Consider the following 25018-nt stretch of genomic DNA (forward strand, 5'->3'; position numbering starts at 1 on the left):
TTCGGACTCCGAATCACTACCCCAGTCAATGGAGTCATCCGAATCATCGTCGTGATCAGCTGACTTAGACGGCGCAGCCGCCTTAGCCGACTTTGGTTCAGAGGGCTGTTTCAGATCTCGCAATAAAATTTCCGAACCAATGTCGTTCTTATCCTGATCGGAGTCGTAAGCCTCCTCTTCTTCGGCGTCACTTTCTTGATCGGGGGCCTCGCGGAAACGTGTTAAATCTTCCTCAAAGTCCTTAATGTACTTGCGCACTTTCTGACGCAATGTACCTAATGATTTTGAATTGTTTTTCGATAAGTTTTTACGTCCCTCACGGTCTTCCCATACCTCGTTGATGAAGTCTTCCAACTCGGCAAGACAACGAATGTAGAAACGTGGGGTGACGCCCTTCTCTTCCTTGGTAATGACAGGCAATGCCTTTGTGTAGGCACGTGTCAGATCTTCAAAACTTGACAAAATACTGGCCATGTCCTTAATCTTCTTATGATTACGTATGCTCTTGATAATAGCAGTCAAATTTTCATAACGCTTCTCCTTAGTTGAACGGACAACACGTTTCACTTCTTCTTCATCGTCACTAAATTGCTGCAAGTATGTACATTTTTAAATAAAATACCTTCTTCTTTTCGAGTTGAGATAACTTACAAAATTGGGCGCTTTACTGAATGCTTGTACTGGGACCTCTTCATCACTGGATTCGGTCTCCGAGTCGGAACCCGTGGCAAAGAAACGAGACATATTTTGCTTTTAGTAGTCGTTTAATCAATAGAATGATGGGCGTGAACGTGTTTCCTATAGAAAGTAAAAGAAATTATATTTATTAGAGTTTCCTTTACCTAGGATTATATTAAATCAATTTGTGAGTCTGAGAGGCTGCCTGTCTTAAGTTTCATAATTCGGACGAATATTGCATAAATATTTATACAGTTTAATTCAATGTTTTAATTTGAGGTTAGATGTGACTGTATGCATTCGCATTTGGCCAACATGGCGCTGTCATTTTGCCACTGCACACCGAATTGCAGTCACTTTTCAACTCGCTTTTTCCACAGAATTTACTATGCGCACGTAACAAATTTTTTTATAAATTAGTTAATGCTACCCTTTTTCTGAACACAATGTAAAATTAACGCAATATCAAACAATTAAAAGCGAAAAACTTACAATTTAAACGGCGAAAAATATTTCCACCGCAGGTTCTTTTTAGCTGGCAGCCGTAAGAAAGATGTTGCCAGCAGCGAATTTCGTGCACTTGACGTCAAAAAAGTTGCCACCTTGTTGGAAATTAATGTTTTTACCCTGAAATGTACCCAACCGACATGATCCAACTACACAAGATCTGACAAGATGAAGCAAAAGAAAAAAGTAATTTTCTGGCTGACGTTTGCAATTTCGGTGCCATGTTATTTTCTTTGAAAAGTAAACAAAGAATATGAAGACGAAGCATAAAGAAAAAAATGCAAGCACTGCATGCTACACCGTCAATAAATACTGACCGTGTGACAGAGCCCTTTGCTTTGTTTACTTTTCGCTCGTTTTCCAGTGAAACAAGATGCACCCGATTTACATGATTCAAGTACTTGAAAGCAATTCTTGCTCATTCTCTTTTGTGTTTTCTATTTGCTTTTACACGTTTCAATTCTGTTGAATTCAAGTTTTTGGTTATTCCCAATTGGAAGCAACGAAATTGCCAAAAGCAAAGCAAGAGAGTTGAAACAACTTGACGGTACAGACGCATGTGTATTCGTCCCTTTTCTTCTCACCCCCTCTCTTCCACATGCGAGCAGAATTGAATTCAATACTTGAACTGTGTAAAAGCAGTCATGGCGTAGAACCCGTTCAGACTGTGTTTATACACGGAAGCTCTTGTCGAGGCAATTTTTCACATTCCCTTTTGGTGTTTCTCGTTTCATTTACACACGGCGATTTGCAAGGTGTATTAAACAAGGTGGTGTTGGGGCGACAGCTGAGTTTTTCGCCGTGGAGGCCATTACGTCAAAATGATGTGTTTGTTGTAACTCATACCAATGACAGTATGGACATCAGCGTATAATTTGTTAGTGTAATTTTTTACTTATATACGGCCAACACCACCTTGTTAAATACGCCTTGGCGATTTGTGTGTATGCAATTGTTGTTGTCAGCTGTGAACAGCGGGTCAATTTACACAGAGCCTACAGTAATAATAAATTCGATAGTGAACACCATCGATAGTTGGCGATGGTTTTTAGGCAACTATCGATTGTGTCGATAGTCACTTTCAACCGATAGGGAATCACTATCGTTAGTCGCTATAGTTTGCCACATACTTCACAAATGAAAATAATTATAGGGGTCTTCCCTTAAACTCGTAAAAGCCTCGTAAATTTACGAGCGTCGTAAAAGAACTGTCAAAATTTTATGCGCAAAGGACTTCATAAACTTCAGTGTTGCCGAGGGGCCGAAGATTTTATACTAAAATGTACGGTAAAATACTGAAAACAAATGAAGCAAATAATAGGTGAATAAAATTAATAAATTTCATCAACTAACTGTATTAATTATAGTTTAATTTACATTCAAGCTGACGGGCTGTTATGAAAAATACTACGAAACAAAAATGTATTCACAAAACCCTTTCCAACCTGCCAAACAGTCACTTTACGCACCCATTTACACATTTGCAAAAGGGGGCGTTCCCGTAACAGCCTCTTACGAGTTTTACACATCTTAAGACTTTACGAGTTTAAGTGAATCCCCTATATATGTTTATCGTTAATCCATCTCACAATCTCAGTTAAAAGTAAGTATTTTAATTCGAATAAAATCAAGATCCAAATGACAGAATTGCTTTCGAAAATTGTTTGTACATTTTTTCAATCCCTTTGCTTCTTCTGTAAATACGTTTGTATGTATATGTATGTACAATTTCGCAAAATTATTTACCTACGCTGTGCGCATATATCCGTTGGTTCTGTGCCATTACGCTATGAATTTTTTACACGTGCACACATGAACCAAAAATACAAGATCACGTAAGAACGCGACGTTGTATTTGTAACTGGTTTTGAGAAAAAAGTTTGCGAAAGCGGGTTCGTCAGCTGAGCGTTTGTTTACATCACAAGCACCACTATTTTACACTTTTATTCAAGTGAAGAAGAGTTAATTCAACATGACAACACATTTTAAAGCATTTTGTTGCATCATTTTACCTAAATTGTGCGTTTAAAGTGGCTGACAATAATTTTGGCTAATTTTGGTTTTCTTTGCTTTGTTTACTTTTCGCTCGTTTTCCAGTGAAACAAGATGGCGTAGAACCCGCAAAAAAAAATCGACTTTTTTCACTCTCTTGTTCTTACGTGATCTTGTGTCTTTCGTTCATGACGTGCACATAGGAATGAAATATCGTCGATAGTATCGGTACTCTCGATAGTCAGCACCATCGATAGTTGCGATAGTGATGCACCATCGATAATATCGATAGTGTCATCGATAATTTTCCACCAATAGTCTAGACAATTATAAAGACAATAGGGCTGTTAGGATCTTGTGAATATGCTCTTCCATTTGCATATTCGTGGTATTTGTATATTCACAACAATAAAGTGCACACGGTTACCATGGCTGCGGGCGTAAAATTTGCAAATCAATTCCAACTGAAAATCCAAGACCATTTCCACAACGTCTTGAACAGCTCTAATACATTAGTCATTCAGCAAGCGCCATTAATATCGTTTTGCCTCAATTTCATATTACATATTAATTTTTCATAATTCTGCGATATTTTGAAGTCCCATGATTCAATAATTAATACCATGTTCTGACCGACAACGAAAACACTTTGAAAGCGAGTTTTGGGATTGTGGGCTGAAGACTTTTCGCACCGGTTGTTAGTGTTTTCGTTGACATTTCTTACATCCTCTGATTACAGTTTCGCTACACAAAAACAAAACCAAAATGCTTTTCCCTCATTTTCTTTTCATTAGCAACCTCTTACTTTCATTCTTATTGTACTTTGGCCAGCCAATTAACAATAAATCCGAAATGGCGTATTAACGATGGTAAAATATGACTTCCACTTCGATAAATAATCGAAAAAAACGAGTGAAGACACCGATTGGAATGAGTGGAACGTGAGTTTTCAAGTAGTTTTCAGCGAAAACTGGTTTTCGTTTGACCGATTTTACATGGACGAAAACACAAGTTTTAGGTCGAAAACCAGTTTTAGCAACGAAAACATGTTTTCGATGTCGGTCAGAACATTGCATAAAGGTTTGCTCACTAGTGATATTAGAGTTTTGACAGTCGCTTACAAAAGGTTGCACAAACACACGCACCCACACGAAGGGCCTTGCTAAGGGAGCCGATTTTGTCAATAGGGAGCGAGATAACTTCTTTCTGAGCAAACTTTCCGTTATTGAATCTTGTTGAAGTCCATGTGGCGTCAAAGAACATTGCCAGCAGTGATTTATGCCATGCTCTGACCGACAACGAAAACACTTTGAAAACGTGTTTTGGGATTGTGGGCTGAAGGCTGTTCACACCGGCTGTTAGTGTTTTCGTTGACATTTGCTACACAAAAACAAAACCAAAATGCTTTTCACTCATTTTCTTTTCATTAGCAACCTCTTACTTTCATTCCTATTTTACTTTTGCCAGCCAATTAACAATAAATCTGAAATGGCGTATTAAAGATGATAAAATATGACTTCCACTTCGACAAATAATCGAAAAAACTAGTGCAGACACCGATTGGAATGAGTGGAACGTGAGTTTTCAAGTAGTTTTCAGCGAAAACTGGTTATCGTTTGACAGATTTTACATAGACGAAAACACAAGTTTTAAGTGGAAAACCAGTTTTATCAACAAAAACATGTCTTCGATATCGGTCAGAACATGGTATTAGGACTTGCGGAAGAAAACGTAAATAATTTATTAGAAACAAGTAAGAAAGTCGAACATTAAATACCCGGCGCAAGTATTAAATATATGATTTTCACCTTTCCGAAACCTACCGCTAGATGGTAAGCGGGGGTGTATCAATTTTGAGTAAATTAGAGTCCTTAAATTTCGAAATATTGCAGTTTCAAGCATTTTTGAAATTTACCGTTTTATGAAAAGCGGCCGTAATTTTAGTCCGATTTCAATAATTTTTAAAGTTTTGTTTTTATGTGGCAAGCACAATAACCATACCGAGTTTGGTACAAATTGCTAGAACGGTTAGCGAGATACATATATGTGATCACAAGTGGGCGGTGCCACGCCCATTTTCCAAAATTTTATCATAGACATATTTCTTGGTAAATAATTGTTGCAACCACCAATTTTGAATAAATTAGCTTTAATATTTACTGATTTATCGAAGATTTTGTATTTCTCGAAATTACCGTTATATGGGATGTGGGCGTGGTTATTATCCGATTTTAAAATTTTCAGCCATTTGGTATGCTGTACCAGGATCAACAACTGTGCCAAGTCCGGAAGAAATCGGTGGAGAGGTTGCCAAGATATACACATGTAACCATAAGTGGGCGTGGCTGCGCCCATTTTTCAAAAATTTATAATATTCTTATTTTTCGTCTAAAAATTATTGTAAATATCAATTTTTAGTGAATAATCTTCAGTAGTTACTACAATATCGCAGTTTCCGTATTTCTGAAAATTACCGTTATATGGGAGGTAGGCGTGGTTATTGTCCGATTTCGCCCATTTTCAATACCGTCCGTCCTACACCCAAAAGAAGTTCACGTACCAAGTTTCGTTAAGATATCTCAATTTTTACTCGAGTTATCGTGTGCACAGACGGACGGACGGACGGACGGACGGACGGACAGACAGTCACCGCTTAATCGATTTCTCTTTTCATTCTGATCATTTATGTATACATTTGTCTATATCTTTCTCGATTCGTTTTGCCTGTTACAAACAACCGTTATGTGAACAAAGTTATAATACCCTTGTGCACAAGTGCGCTCGGGTATAAAAATTTTACCACGGAACTTAAAAATAAGAGGTGTAGTATGTAACAAATTTGTCGGTTAATTGCAGATTCTGTTAAATTATTTAAGTGCTAACTTTTCTACCATTTTTACTGGCTTAAACTATCTTGAATCAATGTTTTTTTTTCTAAAGTTCCGGGGTTACTTGTTGCATTCACGCTTGCCATTCTCCCGAAATGTTAAGTTTTTGGTACATTCTTTCCACTGGTAAGACTGCTTTTACACAGTTCAAGTATTGAATTCAATTCTGCTCGCATGTGGAAGAGAGGGGGTGAGAAGAAAAGGGACGAGTGCACATGCGTCTGTACCGTCAAGTCGGTTCAACTTTCGTGCTTTGCTTTTGGCATTTTCGTTGCTTCCCATTTAAAGAACCAAAGACTTGAATTCAACAGAATTGAAACGTGTAAAAGCAAATAAAAAACACAAAAGAGAATGAGCAAGAATTGCTTTCAAGTACTTGAATCATGTAAATCAGGTGTATGGGCCTGTGCCAAGGCATATAAAACAGGTAGCATTAGTGCAAAAACAACCTTTGCAAGGTGTATTAAACAAGGTGGTGTTGGGGCGACAGCTGAGTTTTTCGCCGTGGAGGCCATTACGTCAAAATGATGTGTTTGTTGTAACTCATACCAATGAGAGTATGGACATCAGCGTGTAATTTGTTAGTGTAATTTTTTACTTATATACGGCCAACACCACCTTGTTAAATACGCCTTGAACCTTTGGGTGTATCTTTCTTTCTTGGTAAATTTGTTTGATTCTCGAAGCATTGATCCATATTATTTGCAAGGCTCAGTAATCAGCGTTTGTGCTGCTGAGTTGGCCGAACATTCCAAAAGCTGCTATTCAATCGCTTGTTTTGTATGGAGATAGGTTTCACATGCAAATAGATTTTAACAATGTGTGTGCAATCGTAAAATATTTGAATATTTGTAAAATTTATTTTGGTACCTTCTTTTAAATTTTGTTACACAAAAAAGAAGTAAGTGGCAACCGTGATTACATTCTCGAGTTCAGTGTTGCCGCTACCAAAAAATGAAATTTACCAAAATCGCCTAGAAAATTAAGCAAATCTCGTAAAACTTAAGCAAATTATTTGAACGGAGCTTAAGAGCCGGTCGTTCTATATCTGATTATCACTACCACTACACTAGGCATGTTTTATTCAACCATCACAAGCAAATAGCTAAATCTTGGTCAAATAAAACGAAATTAGCTTATTTCCTATGTTAGCCAAATTTTGACAGTTGTTTGACTGCAAATAGTCGTTTTTGGGGTTGGGGCGGAGGGAGAGGGGCGCGCTCTCCAACCCAAAACCAAAAAAGTTAATTAAAAATAGAAAAAGCAAGTTTTTATAAAAAAAAATGTTCTTTTTAACAAATGTATTTTGCGTAGAATTCCTTTCTGCGTAGGCGGCCTTAGGTCGCACTTAGGGATTATAACCCTCACAATATAGAATCTTTTTCTGTTTTGCGAAGAAAAGGAGCTGAACACCTTTTGCAGAGAACACCTTTGTATATTTTTAATGCTTACAGGATTGTATTCTATCTTCTTTTGTCTCTCATTCTTTTGGATATTTTGGAGTTTGACAGCTGAACTCCGCCATTTAATTTGCATATGCAACCAAAGTCAGACGCGTGATTTTGAAGGTTGTTGTTGTTGGAGCAGCATACAAATTCCCCAAAGACTTTTTGGGGAGTGTTGCTGGAGTGACAGTCCTTGGCCAGATATAAATCTGTGTCGTTCCGGTTACGTAGACCCGACTGTCGTGGGATTTTGAAGGTGTTTTTATTTAATGAATTGTGATTAATTGGTTAATATTAAAGTCATAAAGAAAGTTATAACTAATCGAGTAAAGTGTAAAATGAAAGGGAATACAAAAATATATTGGTGAAGCGGCTGCTTTAAGGAGAATAGGAGTGATAAATGTACGCTAATTTCCGAATTTTACATGAAAGGGCATATTTTAAACCCAGTTTGTAAATAATTTAGTGACCAAAAATTACACAAGTGGGTGTTAATATAATGTGTAGACCCTTTACTACAAGTGTGTGGAATTTTTTTTTTGGACCGGCCACCCCGTTGGACGGAATAACCCGAAATAGTTGGGGGCGTTACTAAACCCCACCCCTATGGTCGGCATTGTTGTAATTCTTGTCGGAACAGATTCGCACCGACAGAAGTGCGTAGGTCTAAACTACCACATAATTCATGAATGGAATTATAAAAAAATTAAGCAACGAAGAAAAATTTAAGTCTGGAAAAAATTTGGCAATTTTGCTTAAATTTAAGCAAAACGGCAACGCTGCCTGAGTAACGTATCAGTTTACGTTATTAGCTAATCTCTGCGTTTCCCCTTCGCAAAAACGCGATTCAATTAATAACCGCAGCCAACTTTAACTTAGAAAAACGGAATTTGAAGAAAGGATAGTGAAAAAGACGCACTGCGATACCGAATTGGAAAATTTTGTGGGAAAACCAGCCCCGATCTTCGAAAAATTAAACAGAAAAGGTAAGTAAATACAATTCTACTGAAATATAGTGATCAATCCGTGGAAAAACGCGTAGAAGTTTGACCACATGGACTTTTACAATACGCCTGTAGAATGCGTTGGGTTAGCGATTACGGCGCTGCCGCTTCGTGTTTCTATAGCGAATGGGACTGGATTGTATTTGGCAATTTCTGGCAAAGTCCAAAATGGCTTTCACAAAAATAAAATTCTTTTTTGTTATTTTTACTAGTAGCTGTTCGAAGGCACACGCTTTTCAAAAATAAAAGAAAAACCTTGTGTTTTTTTCAAAGCACGTTTATCCCCAACAAAGCAAGCGACGCAGCAGCGGCAAAATCAAAATCGCTACCAACGAGACCATCACTATGTCCGAGGCGGGCGAGTATTCTGTGGAACGCATTGAGGACAAGCGTATTTGCAATGGCAGAGTAAGTAGCTCAAACGACATGGCAATGAAAAAATTTTAATTATTTTGTGTAATTCATAGACCGAGTACTTCTTAAAATGGAAAGGATACCCGCGCAGCGAAAATTCTTGGGAACCTGTAGAGAACCTTGACTGCCCCGATTTGATCGCCGCATTTGAGGAGTCTTTGAAAACAAAAAAAGGTAAGAAAAATTGTAAAGCCAATAATTTAGCTGTTTGCATACAGTTTCCTTAGCACTAGATTTGATGTAATTTTTCTTTTGCTTTTCATTGCATCGCGATAGAGGGCAAGAAACGAGCCGCCACTACGCCAGTGAACGACACAAAAGTCAAGCGAAAAACTGTCGAAGAGGAGCGAGACAACCGCCGCACAATGGGCTTCGACAGAGGTCTGGAGCCATCAAAAATTCTTGGAGCTACCGATTCATCAGGTGAGCTGATGTTCCTCATGAAATGGAAGGGCAGCGATGAAGCCGATTTGGTGCCGGCTAAACAAGCCAACGTAAAATGCCCACAAATAGTCATACAGTTCTATGAGGAGCGTCTCACTTGGCACACGGCCAATGCAGAGGAGGATAAAAATTCCACTAGCAAAGAACCGACCGAGTAAGACACTAGTGTAAGAACATTTTAAGTGCAAACAGACAACAAGAAAAAATATATGAATTGCAAAATCAAATAAATATATTGGTACTGCAATGAATCTAATCAGCTTACACAGTAACTGAAAATTGCAATACATGAATAATTGGCGCGTAAGCGCGGGATAATCTATACAGACCAGATGTAGTGTTAAAATATAAATAAGATCGTTTTTATTCAACGAAATAATGAAAACGTGCAAGTTGCAATTCAACTAAATACATATGCATACATACATACTTTATGTAGTAATTTCTTGATTTTTACCGAAACGAACTCTTAGTAACACAATACTTTCTAATATTGCTAATATTGAAGCATAAATAAATTGAGTTGTTGGCACTTTGACTTTTTTTCTACTTTTTTTATGATGATAACCTGCAGAAATATGGTTTGAAAAACCAACAGTTATGAATACATGCGAAAATATATCCATGAAGCATTACATTTAAAATTAAATTAATTTAAATCCTAAAAATAAAGTTCAGTTTGTAAGGACCTAAAACATGAAGTGAGAATAAGATTAATCACATGAAGAAAAGTCCAATCTAAATATTACAAATTAATAAAATTACATAGTTTTAAACAAGTTGTTTATTTTGTTATTGTAAGAGTATAAAACATGTCGCAGATTCTTAAGAAAGTGGTGCTGGGAAGCAAATAAAATAAAGTTTCCATTTGGACGATAACAATTGCAAATATTAATATACAGTGTCCTAGACCACGCGCCCACCCCCACTAAAATGGAGGTAAATGTTTTATTGAATAACGCAAAAATATGACCGACCAACTCCGCGATGAAAGTTATGTAAAGTTTGTCCGCAGAATCCATATCTAGTAAAACTATGTACTTACATACATATATCCTTAAAAAAAATTGACTTCGGGTCAGCTTATCTCACTTCCGGGCGGATCCGGAAATCGGTAATTCGACCAAAAGGTAGAGCATCCCTGACTTGGAGATTCATATTTTTCGTGTTCCAATAAAAACATTTTCGTCCATTTCAGAAGTCCAGGACGAGTTTAGGTATATTTAGCACCGAGTTGAAAAACATTTTACTACTTTTTTTACTTGCGTATATGTATGTATGTATTTATATTCGAAGTTGTTACATTTACATAGTATGTATGTTTCAATCACACTTGGAGATCGTTTTGTGCGTTCGGGACGAAAGCTCAATTTTTATAGATTAATGTCATTGCAGCTGCTGCCCGCACACCGCGTTAGATTCGCCAACGCCAAATTGTAGAAGGCGTGTTCAATTGGCAGCAGCTCATAGCCGATATTGTTTATTTGATGCGGATCATCTTCTACGTCATACGCCTCAACAAAGTTCTGAAAAATATTTTGTAATTTAAAAAAATTTTAGTTTTTCAAGCCACTACTTACCTCTCTATCATCGAATTCGCAATACAATCGATCAGTGATACCCCTAAAGTGTCTCACACACGCGTATGTATTGTTCCAAGCATCCTGACAATGGCAGTCTGATTCTGGCGTACACTGCGCTAATCGATCATTGCGTGGCCAGGGACAGCCTTCATTGTAAGTGTCGCTGTTACCCTCTCCCCAGTGTTGCACCAGCACGCTACGCCGATACTCTTTCCCACCCAATTCGCCGTCACTGACACTTTGCAAAGTCACTTGTATGGGCAAGCCATCCATTTCTGTATGCGAATGTAGCCCCGTCCATTGAAGTATGGTTGGCATTAGGTCTAGCAGCAACGTAGTTTGCGACACAAACACACCATTTGGCACGCCAGGACCGCGCACCATTAGCGGCACGCGAATGTCCGTCTCGTAGGGTTGTCGCTTATCCCAAGGCTGTGCATTTTGGCCCATATGATAGCCATTGTCCGATGTGTAAATTATGTAGGTGTTGTCCAGTTGCTGCTGCTCCGTCAACGCTTCAACAATTGCGGCAACCATTTCGTCTACAGCAAGTAGCGTCTCCCAGCGTTGTTGGTAGAAGTTATCAAGCAGCTTTACGGTCTCGCTTGGTATGGGACGTGTGGCGGCCACAAGCCAATGCTTTTCTAGAAATATATCGAGGGGAAAAATGTAAAATTTTACAATGAAAACTGGTGGCACTCACCTTGTGGCAGAGGTACGCGGTTGAAGTTTGGCGTTCGCAGTGCCTTCACATGCGCAAAGGCACCACGATGCCGCTCGGCTGGCGTATAGGGCGCGTGCGGCGCTGGAGGCGTGATCATTGCGAAAAACGGTTGCTGCTTGTTGCGCGTTTTCAAGAATGCCAACGCCTTATCACGCAGTAAATCTGTTAAATAAGTGTCTGTGTAGCTGACATTGCGTATATTTTCGCGTAGCGTGTAATTGTAGTAACGTGAATTGCCATGCAAGCCGTAGAACTGCGTCCAACCCGGTGGCACCCGTTCGCCGCGAAACTCATTCAAGTATTTGCCACCGAAGAAGGTTTCGTAGCCGCCATCGGACTGCAGCAGTACAGGCAATGCTTGTGGTTCGATTTTTGTGAGCCAGCGGTGGCCATTGCAGCCTCCACTCAGTGAGTTGTTTGTAGTGCCATGATTGTGTGCGTACATGCCGGATAGCAGACTGGCGCGCGAAGGACAGCACAGTGGCGAGCTGGTGTACTAAATAAGATGGAAAGTTAAAACGAACCTTGAATAAAATCCTTGTCTGAATATTTACACCTACCGCATGACCGAATGTAGCGCCGGCTTTGCCAATCAGCTGTTGGACTTGCCTCATCGGTGTCATGCCCTCCAACGTCAGGTCTTGGTCATCGCTTAGTATTAGCACGATGTTGGGTTTTGCGTTTGCCTCACCGGCTTTTGTGGGCGTCAAGGACACCAGCAGCAAGTAAGTAACAACGGCCAAGGTCAGCTGGGATTTTCGCATGGGATGCATAACCAAAATAGTCCTCATGCTGGGACAGATTTTCAGTATCATCAGCGATGGATTCTTTGGTTTTCAGCGTTTTTGGTTATTTTTGAGCTGCTCCGAAGTTAAATATCAATCAATTTGATAATTTGCTGCCTCTTGTTTTGCACAATGGAAACTAGATTTGCAAAACAAAACAAAACGTAAAATGACATTGAATGTTAAGAGAAAAACACTCGATAGAGAGACTTAACAGAGATCGTTGCCAGACCGGTGAATATAAGGATGATGGCTGTTATAAAAACAAGAAAAAAAAATTTTTGTAAAATTATCTAAAAATCATAGATTCAGTTCCCCAAGTCCTAACTTACATTCACCAACCATAAAACAACAAACATTTAAAGGACTTAAGTTTATTTGCTCTAAAAATATTACGATATTACATGTTTTAACCAAATAAGAGTGCGGATAAATTTAATTTTCTATGGTTTAGAACAAATGTATAAAATGAGAAGATTGAATGTATGCCATATACCTAAACTATTTGTTGAGAAGTCGTTATGCGCGGAAGAAGATTCGCTTAAATTACAATAGCAATTACAAAGGAATAATAAACCATAGCATTTGTTTAATGTCAAAGTGCCGCGCCTTTTGCTACTGTCGCTTTTATCATTCACGGTCCTCTTATACAACACGTTTTACTTCGAAGAAGCGTTTCAGATAGTACACTTGGCCGATGGTCATCAGCACTAGTACCAGCGCTTCGAAAGTGGACCACAAGACAACGCGCGAGTTGGTGCTCTCGTTAATCGAGCGATGGATTTTGTCACGCACCTGTGGAAAACGATGGAAATCCCATTTTATATACGGGCCATTTGATTTCTTTAAAATAATAAACTTACATGCATGTATTCCTGCTCATGCTTCACGCCCGTCAGCGTACCAGACAGCTGCTGAATCATGTCCTCCAACTTGGTGTGACCCACCTCTTCTTCGCTAGGCGCACCGGCCGGACGATGCGGCGAATCGCTTACTTCAATCGAAAACATAACCAATTTTGGTGTCATGCTGCTACGCTCGTTGTTGAAGCAAACACGATAGACGCCTGTCGAGACAGCGGCGAAGGTATATTTGCCGGAAGATTCCTTCTCACTCTCGTGTATAACATTGTTATCCGGGCCAGTTATTTTGATATCAATATCGAGGAAGCCGCCTTCGATAACTTCGAACGTGATGCCTGCGGGGTAGGTTAAAATAATGAAATTAGCACAGCTGTGGGGACTTATGGCTAAAAATACTAACCGAATTTGGTGCCGCCTTCCACCTTCTCGTGAAAACACTCCTCAAGGTGTGCATCAACAGTGACGATGAACGCTTCGCTGGCACGCAGCAGTTGTAGAAGCACTAGCGCACATAAAGTTCCAAAGAGTTTGAGGTTCATAATTGCTGAGTATATGTATTCGAATTTCCACGATAAAATCTATAAAGTGTGATAAATTAGTTAAATTCTTCAATGTTTTTCTCTTCGAAATGATACCAAATCAGAGGGCCACGTATAAAAGCAGGTTTGTGACAGCAGAACTAGAAAAAAAAAAACAGGACTGTCAAAATGACATAAAGCTCAGGAAGTTTAAGTTGGCAGCATTGCACAGGCACAGTGGCAGGAGCAGATGAAGAAATGAAGAAAAAAATATTGAAATGAAAATTTAAAAATTAGAAATGGGGAAATTTAAGCAAAATTGATTAAATATATTAAACAAATATTTAATCTTTTTCTATTTTTATATCAACGTTTGAATATAATTAATTGAAAAAATTTTGTAAAAATAAAAACTTCAAATTCGGTTATTTGTACAATGCTTCTTTTTCAAATGACTTTGAAATTTTAAAGATATGATTAATTCAAAAAGTTATTTAAAACTATCAGTGCAATGTAGAATAACAATATGGGTACCAAATGAGAGGTACCAAATAAAAACAATAAAGCTTTTTGATTTACAAGGACGAATAGGTATTAAAAATGCGCTTTTAATAAATTAAATTTTTTAAGTTAATAAAGCTTGCAGGACGAAATTCGGTGATGAGGTCGTGGGTATATTAGTCCGCAAACAATAAAAAAGGCTAATTTTCAAGGATATTTAGGCACACAATTTGTAAAGGACATTTTCCATACCCATTCGTCCTTACGCACCAAAAAATCTGTTATAATTCTACAGAATTTTCATTTTTTCTTTAAAAGATACCCTTATTGTTACCTACATTGCACCGAACTTTTAAAATAATTTTTTGAACTTTTTTTGTGCGTAAAATTTACTGTCGCACGGTGTTATACATATGTAAGCAATGTATTTTTTTTGTTTCATTATCTTAGCATAATATGAATTAATTTTATTTTCTTTAATTTAAATTTCTCTTTTTTCATAATCAATTTTCGCATTATGATTTTTTTTTATATATTTTTTTCAGGAATGGCCATTAGAATTATTTCACCGTTCTCACTGCGAAAACTCTCTCAAACGAGTCCGCGCCCGTGACCCCATTTTTCGGTTGTGCCATCCCAATTAAACTAACCACTTTGAAACTTATTGCACCCTTAACGAACGAGATCAGCTGTTGAAACACACACGCAGAAACAATAGCACATAATAGACACAATTAGAGCAAAGCCCAACTTACTCATTGCGTTGGGAGTGTAGCGAGTGTAAAGAAAATAACACCGACCTCAACAGTGGGTGACTTTTGCGGCAACTGCGCATTGACGCTCCGCTGTGGATGCAGCGCGCACTGATAACTGGTCCATGACATTTGGAAGTGGAGCACAAGCGTTCATCCGGTTTGTGTGCTGGCTGGAAAGTCTCCACAGCAAGTCAAAACGCGAGCGCCGTGCGCTGTGCATGTGTGGCTATGTATGTGTGCTGCGCGCGAGCAGTGGACAACAGGCGACGGCGGATACACTTCGCTTGGCCAACATCCAGTGGCTGGCAGTCGTGCGTATTCATTCAAGTTTGCTGGACCACAGCGGGAACCAAGATAACACAAAGGCAAAGTGATCAAATTAAAATTAAATAGATTGCATTGAATGAAAACGTTGAAAGAAACTTTATTATAGTGCTGTAAGCAGATAAGGTGTGTATCTTGAAACATACGAAAAGCACACAAAACGGAAGTGAAAATTAAATTCCTCAATTATGCGAAGGTGTGTGAGTACGCGTGACCAAATGCAAGTGTGTTTTCGATGCTTCCCATTCCCGGCAGCCATTGTGTTAGACGTTTGACATTCGCTGCGAAAAGTATGCGAATTAAAGTGCTGCGTTGAAATTGTAAAAGTTTGTGAAAAATTGTGAACTATAAACCAGCAATATCGACTGCACAGCATTCCGCCCACTCGCAACCCACCCGCGTGGCAGTGTGAGCAATCAAGCGCATAAAATCTCGTACCTGTAGTTTGCCCCAATAATCGGCAGCCGCAGCACAGGTGTGTAGCGATGCAAAATCCTTATTAATTGCACACATATTACAACAGCGAACCACAATGCGTACAGCTATAACAATAAATACAACAATAGAAACACCAATAACATAGAGTTGAAACTATTTTAAGAAGAACAAATAACTGCAGGTGAAATTGATTGCACTCGTTGGCTTAACGAACACATTTGCTGCCAATGCTGCATAGTTGTCGTTGTTGCCACAATACTACACAAGTGCATAAATGTGTGCGAAATTCTCTTCTACCTCCCAGTGCGTGACTTGTGAGATTTGGGTGTGCAGCCAGAAAATTGCTGTGTCGAATGGGATTTGGTGTGTGAATTGAAAAAATTGCAGCACTCGCAATAAGCAAGTGAAATACTATAAAAGCGAGGAAGAAATAAACAAGTGCGAAACTTCATGTATGTACATGAAGTTAAGTGAGCAAGAAATCGGTGTAAGAAAAAAGTTAGGTTATGTGTAGTGCATATACACAGCGAAAACAGGAATTGAATCAATGAAGTGAACACTGGTGCGAATGAGTAAATTGGCAAAGAAAAAAACAAAAGCGTTTAAAATAGAGTTAAGCGAAGCAACTGCGAATATTGAAAGCGTGAAAAGTGCAAAAAGTCGTAGCATAATACAATACTAGTGCAACTAAAGCGGGTGTGGGTGACGAGAGAGGCAGTTAAACGTTTTCTATACGCTTCCGGTGCGGTGGACCCTTTACTTTGCAGCCATTTTTCTCCTTCCTGCCCTCGCATAGACACCTGCCGCTACGCCTCCCGCTGTGTTTGTGCGCTGCAATGGGTGCAATGCCATTAAAATGCATGAATTGGCATAAACAAAGGGTCTGTAGCTGGTGAGTTGCAAAAACAAAAGGTATGAGAATAAAAACAAAAACAGCAACTATGATACATATGTAAGTATTTTGTAAGGGGGCAGTGTGTACAAGTGTAAGTGATTTACATATATATTTGCGGCATCTGCGACTGCTGCGAACAGCAGTAAAAAAAGTGTGAAAAATTTGCAGAGAAGGCAAAAATCGCATAATTATGTGAAGCTACTGAAGCTTAGAAAACAAAAGAAAGTGGGAATGAGAGAAATGAAAACGGAAATAGCTCTGTGTGTATGTATGTATGTAAGTATGTATGTATGTTAGAGTGAGCATAGACAACTGGCATTTAGTATACCCTTTACAAACTGGTAATTTTCACAAAAAGCCTTAAAAATTGCATGATTTCCCTTAAAAAGGTTTCACTAAATCTAAATTAGTTATTTACTAATCCCATTCATGGTCACCTTTAAACAGTTTTTTAGAGATCACACCATTCCATAGCCAAATTAGTAGTGAAACGTCGTTGCTCTTAAGTTCAAGAAGAAATTGTGTGTTTTTCCGTATAAGGGCTGCTGCCTAATTGGCTTGCAACCCAATAGACTAAGGGCTGGTTACTCCAACTCAACTTAGTTTAGCCAATTTTTTAGACTTAGTCAAGAATAAGCCGTGGAAAGAGTAGGCTAACTTTTAACTTAAGTCCAAAAAATGGCTAAACTAAGTTAAGTTTATTTACCGAAACCAGCTCTCTGGTTTTATATATTTCGGAAAGCTTCCCAGTTGCTAAAATATACTTTAAGGTGAAGCTGTGCAACGAGGTAACCTCTTCCAGCAATCACTCCAAAGCCACCAATAAGATTTAACAAGCTGAATAAATTTTAACTGCCGATTAGACCACAAAAAAACTTTTATTTATAACTAGCAAATGCCCGGTGTGCTTCACTGCGCCTTAAATGTATTTTTGTGTTGTTATTCCCTCCCAAAACTCGTATGGGTTCATTCATAAAAAAACGAAATAGATTTAAAGAGCTTTATGAAGTGAGATTTTCAAACAAATCATTGATTTATGAAACACACTTTATTTTTTATGAATAATGGTGTCAGTTAATGTATTTTCGAAGGTATTTAAACCTGGAAATTTAATTATACACTTATAATGCGATTCTACATTACGTGCATTTTCGTAAAAGGTGTACTAATTCAGTATTTACCTTATCTTATCACTTTGACTGAAAAAAAAAACTTTCAAATAGTTGGCAACCGCTACAAAATTAATTTCGGAAGTAAACTTTTCAAATCTTTTTAGTTTTATTCCCGTATTGTAATATTTCATTTATTTTATGCATTTAGTAATTCAATCAAATTTTTTCAAACAGGTGGCAACCCTCCTAAAAAATATTTTTGGTAGTAAACTTTCCTAAACCTCTTTAGTATGATTCCCAATATTTAATTTATCTTATCATTTAAATCAAATTGGAAACTTCAAACAGATGACAACCTTCCACAAAAATATTTTCGACTGTAAGCCGTCTTAAATATATGTCTTTTGACAGCCATATTGCAATATCTATTTTAACTTATAAATTTAATTAAACTGCAATTTTCAAGCAGGTGGCAACTCTATAATTATTATTTTTCCGATATTTTAAGTTAGACTTTTAGAAATGTATCGGTGAAAACTGATTTCGATTCGAGTTTTCGAGTGATGCGCGTACAAACAGACATACAAAAATTCAAAAAATTGGTGATTTGGCTTCTGTTGCTCTAGTAAAGACCCCGCATATTAATTTTTCTTTAAAATCTATAATGTAGACATCGGCTTGTTACAATTTTACACTTAACAGAGAAAAGCAAAAAGTGTAGAAACTTCAGGTTGCAAAAATTTGGTGTTTTGTATCAAAAACATTATTTTGCACTTTGTAAAGGGTATACAAACTGACCAGTTGCAGAGCTTGAAATACCTTAACAGTTTCTATTGCTTCGTATAGCTAGCGGCAGCATTATGAAGTAGTCATTGTAAGGAAAAAAAAAAAAAAACACTAGAGCAAAAAACCCTAATAGGGAGAACTAACAAACAGTGAAAGCAAAAACACCAACACAAATACAAAAGCTCTGCCATTTAACAACAACAAAAAAGTGTTATTAGTGCCGGGAAAAAATTGAAAACTTTACGGCAGGCAACCAACCAAACTGAATACGTGAAGGATAGTTAAAGTTAGTGTAATTATGTTGAACGCATTCACTGACACCTTTGTGCGACACAGTTAGTACGTGGGTCCAAGCAAATGCCATGCTGCAGTGAACAATCTGAGAAGTCACGCGTGCATACCAGGAAGCAAGCGTACAATAGTAAAAAACGAAACGCACAGCTGAGACATTTACGTTGAACAGGTGCCAGTTGGACATAAAATAAAGGGTAGTGACATATACCACATAAAAAATGTCACACTACACCAACACTCATCGTGTTACATCCACCATGACAGTTGTGTGCACGCCTGTTGCTGGCCTAATTTTTATGATGAGCATGTGCGAATCCTCGAGGCTATAACTTCAGGTGAGTTAAAGTAATTTAAGCATATAAAAAGAAGGGTTAGATTTGGTCCTTTAATTTCCTTTTGCATGCACGCTGATTGTTTTATGCCCATTTTTTATGGTAGCACATTTTTGACACATTTATTCCCTTACTTCCGCTTTTTATTTACGTAAATTTTTTCTTATGACAATACGGGGAACTTGAGCACTTCGTAGAAAATTTTAAATAGTAATTTTGCAGCGTTAAAGCTTTCGCAACCCGACTTATCATTAAACATCGAGTTAGGGAAATTTCCACTTGTCATGTAGGTTAAATAATATCGACATTGACGCGCTTCATCTTACGAAATAATCAATCTTCATGTCAACAGTGCCAAGCGTCTATTTCCACTTACAAATACAAGATTTCAACAAGAGCTGAAGAAGGCAATCAAACAGCCAATTCCACCCAGAATTGACATAAATTTATACATTGGAAATTGAAAATGTTGAATAGTGTGTCAGTGAGCGTATGTGGGCGTAGTGTCGTAGCGTATAAACATACGTACAAACGTAGGAAAAATACTGCAAAGAGCAAGTAAAAATGTTAAGTATGCGCATTAAAAATGAGCAGAACCCATGTAATGTTCGTTGGCGATTTATGGCGACATAAGCAGTAAAACAGGTGGCATTCGTTGTCGAATGAGGTACATACAAAGTTCGAGGCGTGGTTTCCCTTGTAAAAAGGAATGAAAATAAATGAAATAAAAAGAAAAAAAATCCAGCGCGCATTTTTTCCACAGAACGAGTGCCTTTTTGTGCGAATAGATGCGTTTCTGCTATGTCGTTCATTTGCGAAATGACAACCCGGCAAAAGTTTCCAATTCATCTTGCAGCAAGCAAATTATGTATATCGATAATCTTAGGCTGCTTACGCAAACAGTTAAAGGCGCATCAGGTTGAAGCAGCGTCGTGCCCGCATTGCGACTCTTCACTGGGCGTGAATAAATAATGGGGCACGAGCAAATTCAATGCAAATTTCTTAGTATAAGCGATATAGGGACTCGATAGAAAGTAAGTAGTATGTATTTCAACATCAAATATATTTTTGCTTGATTAGAGAAAAAGTGAATGGAAAATAGTGTAGCGAGCGACATCTAAGAAAGCACATTTTAATGGGATGCTCTCGTAGCATTTCGGAAAATTACTTTATTCTACCTTTGAGGTCATTTTTCGCGTTAAGATGCTTTATTGCCGGCTTGCGTATTTTATTTCCATGCCGCAAGAAATGCGTATTCCTCTAAATAAACCATTTCAGAGCTTTACATATTGTCGCTCGTATGCCAGAAACATGTATGTGTAAAATTTATAATTTTGGGAAATCAAGCTTGAAAGTCCTTTTTTACGAGACCTAATCTCTACATTTATGCAATTCAAATTGTAAAATATGTGGTTTCCGTTTACGCATGGTGTTCTGGGTTTTGCATAACATAGAACATCCAAAGGTTAACCAAGTCAACCCAATAACTCAAAACTGATAAATTTGCACATTCATGCTTCTGGCATAAGGGTAAGACGATATGTACATGCACGTATATGTACATATATGTATGGGTCCCTTGGCAGCCTTAGACAGTGAAATTGCGAAAAGGTGCTTAAGAGGTTAGATTTTAATGTTTATCTTTCTTCCAGTGCACCATAATAAAAACTAGAGATGTGTAGGCATTATTCTATTTGTTTCTTGCGTATTGCTTGAGGGCCATTTGTGATGTGTGTCGTTTGATATTGTATAACAACTTAATTATGCATACACATATTTTGCTTAAATTATCTGCCATTGCCACCTAAATCAAACTTGGAAGCCACAAAAGGGACACGCATGTCTAACTTCAGATTTCCCTATTGCTTTCGCATACTTGTTTACCATTTCGTTATCAAGAATATGTATGCATACAGATGTGTGCAAAAAGATGCTTACATTAATTCCCACACAGCTTCAAGAGCACTGATTAGTGTGTAGAACTGGGGAATGAAATGCTTGGGTAGTAAACTGTTATCGTTTTCACTACGCTTACCTGGATTATACAACAGCGCGTTTGAAGCAAATACATTTAAATTTTTTTCTCTCTCTCTCTCTCTTTCTCTCTACAAACGCACAACACTTATCCACACATGTTCATTGGCTACAGCTTGAACGCACCATAGCCCAGAGTCACAGTGGTGTCGCTTGGGAACTACACTCTGTGTTCAATTTCGCCCCCCTGTATTTGTTTATTTTCCTCCTTCGCGCGAAATCCTGCAAAGTTTTGTGTATGGCCAGCTTGGTTTGCTGCCGTGGTTTGCGCGTTGGCTTCAGTGGTTGGCGATAACGATGAAAGTCATAAATTTTTATATTGTAACATATTCGCTTTTATTGCGCGTTGCCACCTGCCTGTAAAGATGGATGGAATGCGTCAGGTGTTCCGGTCAGGTAGCCAATATATTTCTTCTCGCATACATTGCGATAATAATACAATTCTAAGTACATATGTATATACATTTTAACGGTTTTCGTTGCTGTTTTTCTCCTTTCTCATCTAATACCGTTAAACTAATGATATTGCCTCGTTGTTTGCGTAATTTGACAAATGTGACGAGCTAAATGCGGTCAAACTAATGCCATGCCATGCCAAAGCATTCGCTCGATTTCTAAGCGACTTGGCAAGACTGCTTAGCGGCATCGAGAAATCCCAATTCACACTGCTCGCCTCGCACACCCACTTGATTTATGTCAGAAAATTCACAATAAAATTAAATTTATTAATTTTTCTCGCTCAACGGAAGTGTAGCTTCGACTGCATGTACAATGTTTAGCAGCAGGCGTGTGAAATTGGCAAAGCGACCGAATCATTACCATAAATCGCTCGGCAATCTTTATAAATCGTCTATGTTGTGGGATCGTAAAAAAGTTTTTCCGAGCATTTGATGGGCAATGGTGGTGCGATTGCTTTTCGCTTTTCCTTCTTTTTCTGAAGCAAATGCGTTTTCATCTTGCTTAATGCGACTGGGCTATGATATCTGTCAGAATTACATTTCATTGAACTGAGAGTTGCAAAATAAAGCACAGGCGGTGCTGATTTGTGGAGCGAAATGGAGTTAATTTAATGGTGTGGCAAGCATTGAATAGCAAAGTTTTGTGGTGATAAGATGACAAAATGAAAGGATTATGCAAAGTAAAACAGGCTTTAAAGTGAGCATAAAATAAGTGTAATAAAAAGAAAAAAAATAAGGGTATGAATTCGAAAATTAGAAAAAAAACGGAAAATAAATTAAATATATAAGGCGTGTGTGAATGGGTAACAAAGTTCTCTGGGGAAAGCTGTTGAATAATGTTTTTACTATGGTGAGATAGTTTTGCCAATCTGCTGTGTAAAATTAAATCTTTTTTGACAGCAGTAAATTTTTGATAACCGCAGATTTATGCGGAATAAACTATTTAGTACAAATTGAAGTGAAATTAATATTTTAAGAAAACATCTACCATCATTGATTACAATTCGTCAATTTAAGCTTTTATTTAACGAGAAATTCCACACATCAACAATCTTTGTGATTGTAAAAATTTTTTGTCGAAAATTACACTAACCTCATCAGCTACTGAAATTTCATTCACCTCATACTTGTCAAAAATTTACTCGCCGCGAACTTTGTTACCGATTCACTCACGCTCATAGTAAAAATTGCATAAAGCAACATCAATCCCAGCGTTTTCCACATCTCACCTATTAAGTCATGGTGAAATTATACAAGGTGAAATAATAAGAACTAAAAAAGAGACATTAATTTGACAGTATCTTATTCGTAAATTTGCTTTTATTTAATTTTTTAAATGACCAAATGACAGAAAATAAAGCGAGGAAGCTGCTTTATTACTGCACATGTTTATTGCGCCATGCTATTAAGTCCCTAAATTGCAAATGTTCCCAGTCGCGGGAGTTGGTAAAATAAATTGTATACTTTATCCCGTTTATGCATATTTACCCGGATCATTCTTACTCATTGCTTCTATATTGGGCCAAGCAAGACCGATTGATTGTCCATTTACTGATATGCTTGATAGCCAAAGATTGCAGAAACACTTGAAATAGGCCAGATGAAACGACTTTCTTATACTCCCTGCCCTCTAACTTATAATCCTTGTCTGATTTTTGCCAAAGAAGAACCCCAAAGGGTTTGACGGACTCTGTCAAACTAGTTTTTGCATGTAGTTTGCAATTTGTGTTGAATTTGCACAAGGTAGGATCGAAAAGGATCACGAAACGTTGTCTTCTTCTTCTTATTATTTGACGCCAGTTGGCAAATACCAAGTGAAGGCCAAGTCCTTCTCCAATTGGTATTTCCAACGCTGCTACCACCAGCGGGTTCCAACTTGAATACTTTCAGAGCCGGAGCGTCGGTGTTCATGCGAACGACATTCGTTGTAAAGCTCGCATACAGCTCATCGTTCCGTCGTCTGCGGTTCTCGCCATCGTCAATGCGTTAAGGCCCGTAAATCTTCCACAAAATCTTTCTCTCAAATACTCCAAAAGCCGCCTCATCGGATGTCGTCATTGTCCACGCTTCTGCGCCATATACCAGCACGGGCATGTTGGGTGACTTGACTGGGTATGCTGAAAAAAGTTGTTTAATTGGAAGCGCTTTAACCATCTCCTGAACCTTATTCGTAGGTAACTTTTCGAACTAGTCGGTAGCTTACACTGAACGAAAGGTCCGCATAAAATTTTTCAAAGTTGTGATTGGTTCGAGAACAGTTTATTTTAATGGATTCAAGGTTTCACCGCCATCCTTCAAATGTGTCTAGTTCCGTTATCATCCGCCACCCAAGTTGTACTCACGAAAAATTTTCTCGATGAAAGTTTAAGGCTTCGTTTGGGCCTACCAAGTTTATTATAATTTTCATCAAAACAGCAAGCCTATCTGACGTTGAAGCCTCCTGCTACCATAAATAATTGCACTTTGCTTATAAAATTAAATTCTACTTAGAAAAAACTGATGCAGGTGCAAATTACAAGAGCAGATAAAGGAAAGTCATATTTTGCTCATATCTCACCTCACTGGCTATTTTGGCTTTACTTTAAATATGCAAATTATACAGACATCTATTACCCAACCCAAGTGACCGCTGTTACATGCTATGAAGCTGATAGATTACCTATTAAAAAGTTTCGCCATTACAATTTAATTTTGCGTCTAGCAACGCCTGAACCCAACAAAAAAAAAAACAAAAAAAAAACATGAAATAGGCACAACTTCCTGCGGTTGCAAAACTGTCGTGCAGTGACCTTTTTTGACGTCTTTTTCCACAGATTCGAATCAACTTCCATTTGTATGATAACAACTTGCAGATTACTTTTGGTAAACACAACTTTTTTTTGTTATTGCTGTTTGATGTAAATTCTCATTCCTATTCTTGTTCATAATGCCATACGATTCGTTAAAAATGTAAACAAGGTGACTTAGTAAGGTTGGGGGTTGGCTGAGATGGAGTAGAGTTCAGTTCAGTTGAAAGGAATTAACTAAAATTAAACGAGAGTTAAGTAAATTTCTATTTGTAAGAATATTCGGTTATTACCCGCCTAAAGCTTTTCCTTTGCTCTTTGCATTCTGCTTCCTCTTGGCTTTGTCGTTTTGGGATGACCTAAATCACCTTGCGCTTAAAAATGCTGGTTTCCTATTTCCTTGTTGCTTGGCCCATTATGACCTGCCTGAATCTACAAATACATTTGGTTAAACGCCT

At 38.0% G+C, this 25018-nt stretch overlaps 3 protein-coding genes and 1 long non-coding RNA gene across 7 annotated transcripts; 2 read left to right on the forward strand and 2 right to left on the reverse strand.

Annotated features, from left to right (window-relative positions):
• The first annotated feature begins 8369 nt into the window (after positions 1–8369).
• Positions 8370–10151, forward strand: LOC118752227 (chromobox protein homolog 1-like). Of its 3 annotated transcripts, none has more exons than XM_036487080.1 (4): positions 8370–8496; positions 8730–8922; positions 8982–9102; positions 9205–10151. In XM_036487080.1, exons 2-4 carry the CDS (start codon positions 8860–8862, stop codon positions 9528–9530), a joined length of 510 nt encoding a protein of 169 aa, XP_036342973.1. In that variant the 5' UTR covers positions 8370–8496; positions 8730–8859; the 3' UTR covers positions 9531–10151. The 3 variants fall into 3 exon arrangements, with proteins under 3 accessions (XP_036342973.1, XP_036342972.1, XP_036342974.1); XM_036487079.1 differs by having other exon boundaries at positions 8374–8496; positions 8727–8922; XM_036487081.1 differs by having other exon boundaries at positions 8374–8496; positions 8788–8922.
• A 128-nt stretch (positions 10152–10279) lies between these two features.
• LOC118752225 (N-acetylglucosamine-6-sulfatase-like) lies at positions 10280–12565 on the reverse strand. Its single transcript, XM_036487077.1, has 4 exons — positions 12240–12565; positions 11659–12175; positions 10953–11599; positions 10280–10898 (listed from the first exon to the last, which is right to left on the reverse strand). The coding sequence occupies exons 1-4, from the start codon at positions 12492–12494 to the stop codon at positions 10746–10748; spliced, it is 1572 nt and encodes a 523-aa protein (XP_036342970.1). The 5' UTR covers positions 12495–12565; the 3' UTR covers positions 10280–10745.
• A 435-nt stretch (positions 12566–13000) lies between these two features.
• On the reverse strand, positions 13001–15120 carry LOC118752226 (transmembrane emp24 domain-containing protein 2-like). Its single transcript, XM_036487078.1, has 5 exons — positions 15102–15120; positions 13963–14006; positions 13728–13905; positions 13328–13662; positions 13001–13259 (listed from the first exon to the last, which is right to left on the reverse strand). Exons 1-5 carry the CDS (start codon positions 15103–15105, stop codon positions 13110–13112), a joined length of 711 nt encoding a protein of 236 aa, XP_036342971.1. The 5' UTR covers positions 15106–15120; the 3' UTR covers positions 13001–13109.
• A 443-nt stretch (positions 15121–15563) lies between these two features.
• On the forward strand, positions 15564–18753 carry LOC118752229. Of its 2 annotated transcripts, none has more exons than XR_004994653.1 (2): positions 15564–17026; positions 18717–18753. It is a non-coding gene; the product is annotated as an uncharacterized LOC118752229 (long non-coding RNA). The 2 variants fall into 2 exon arrangements; XR_004994654.1 differs by having other exon boundaries at positions 15564–17018.
• Positions 18754–25018: the final 6265 nt, after the last annotated feature.

This window comes from Rhagoletis pomonella, unplaced genomic scaffold (genome assembly GCF_013731165.1).
Source record: "Rhagoletis pomonella isolate Grant_MI unplaced genomic scaffold, Rhpom_1.0 Rhpom_scaffold_01331, whole genome shotgun sequence".
In the NCBI taxonomy this organism is placed as follows: domain Eukaryota; kingdom Metazoa; phylum Arthropoda; class Insecta; order Diptera; family Tephritidae; genus Rhagoletis; species Rhagoletis pomonella.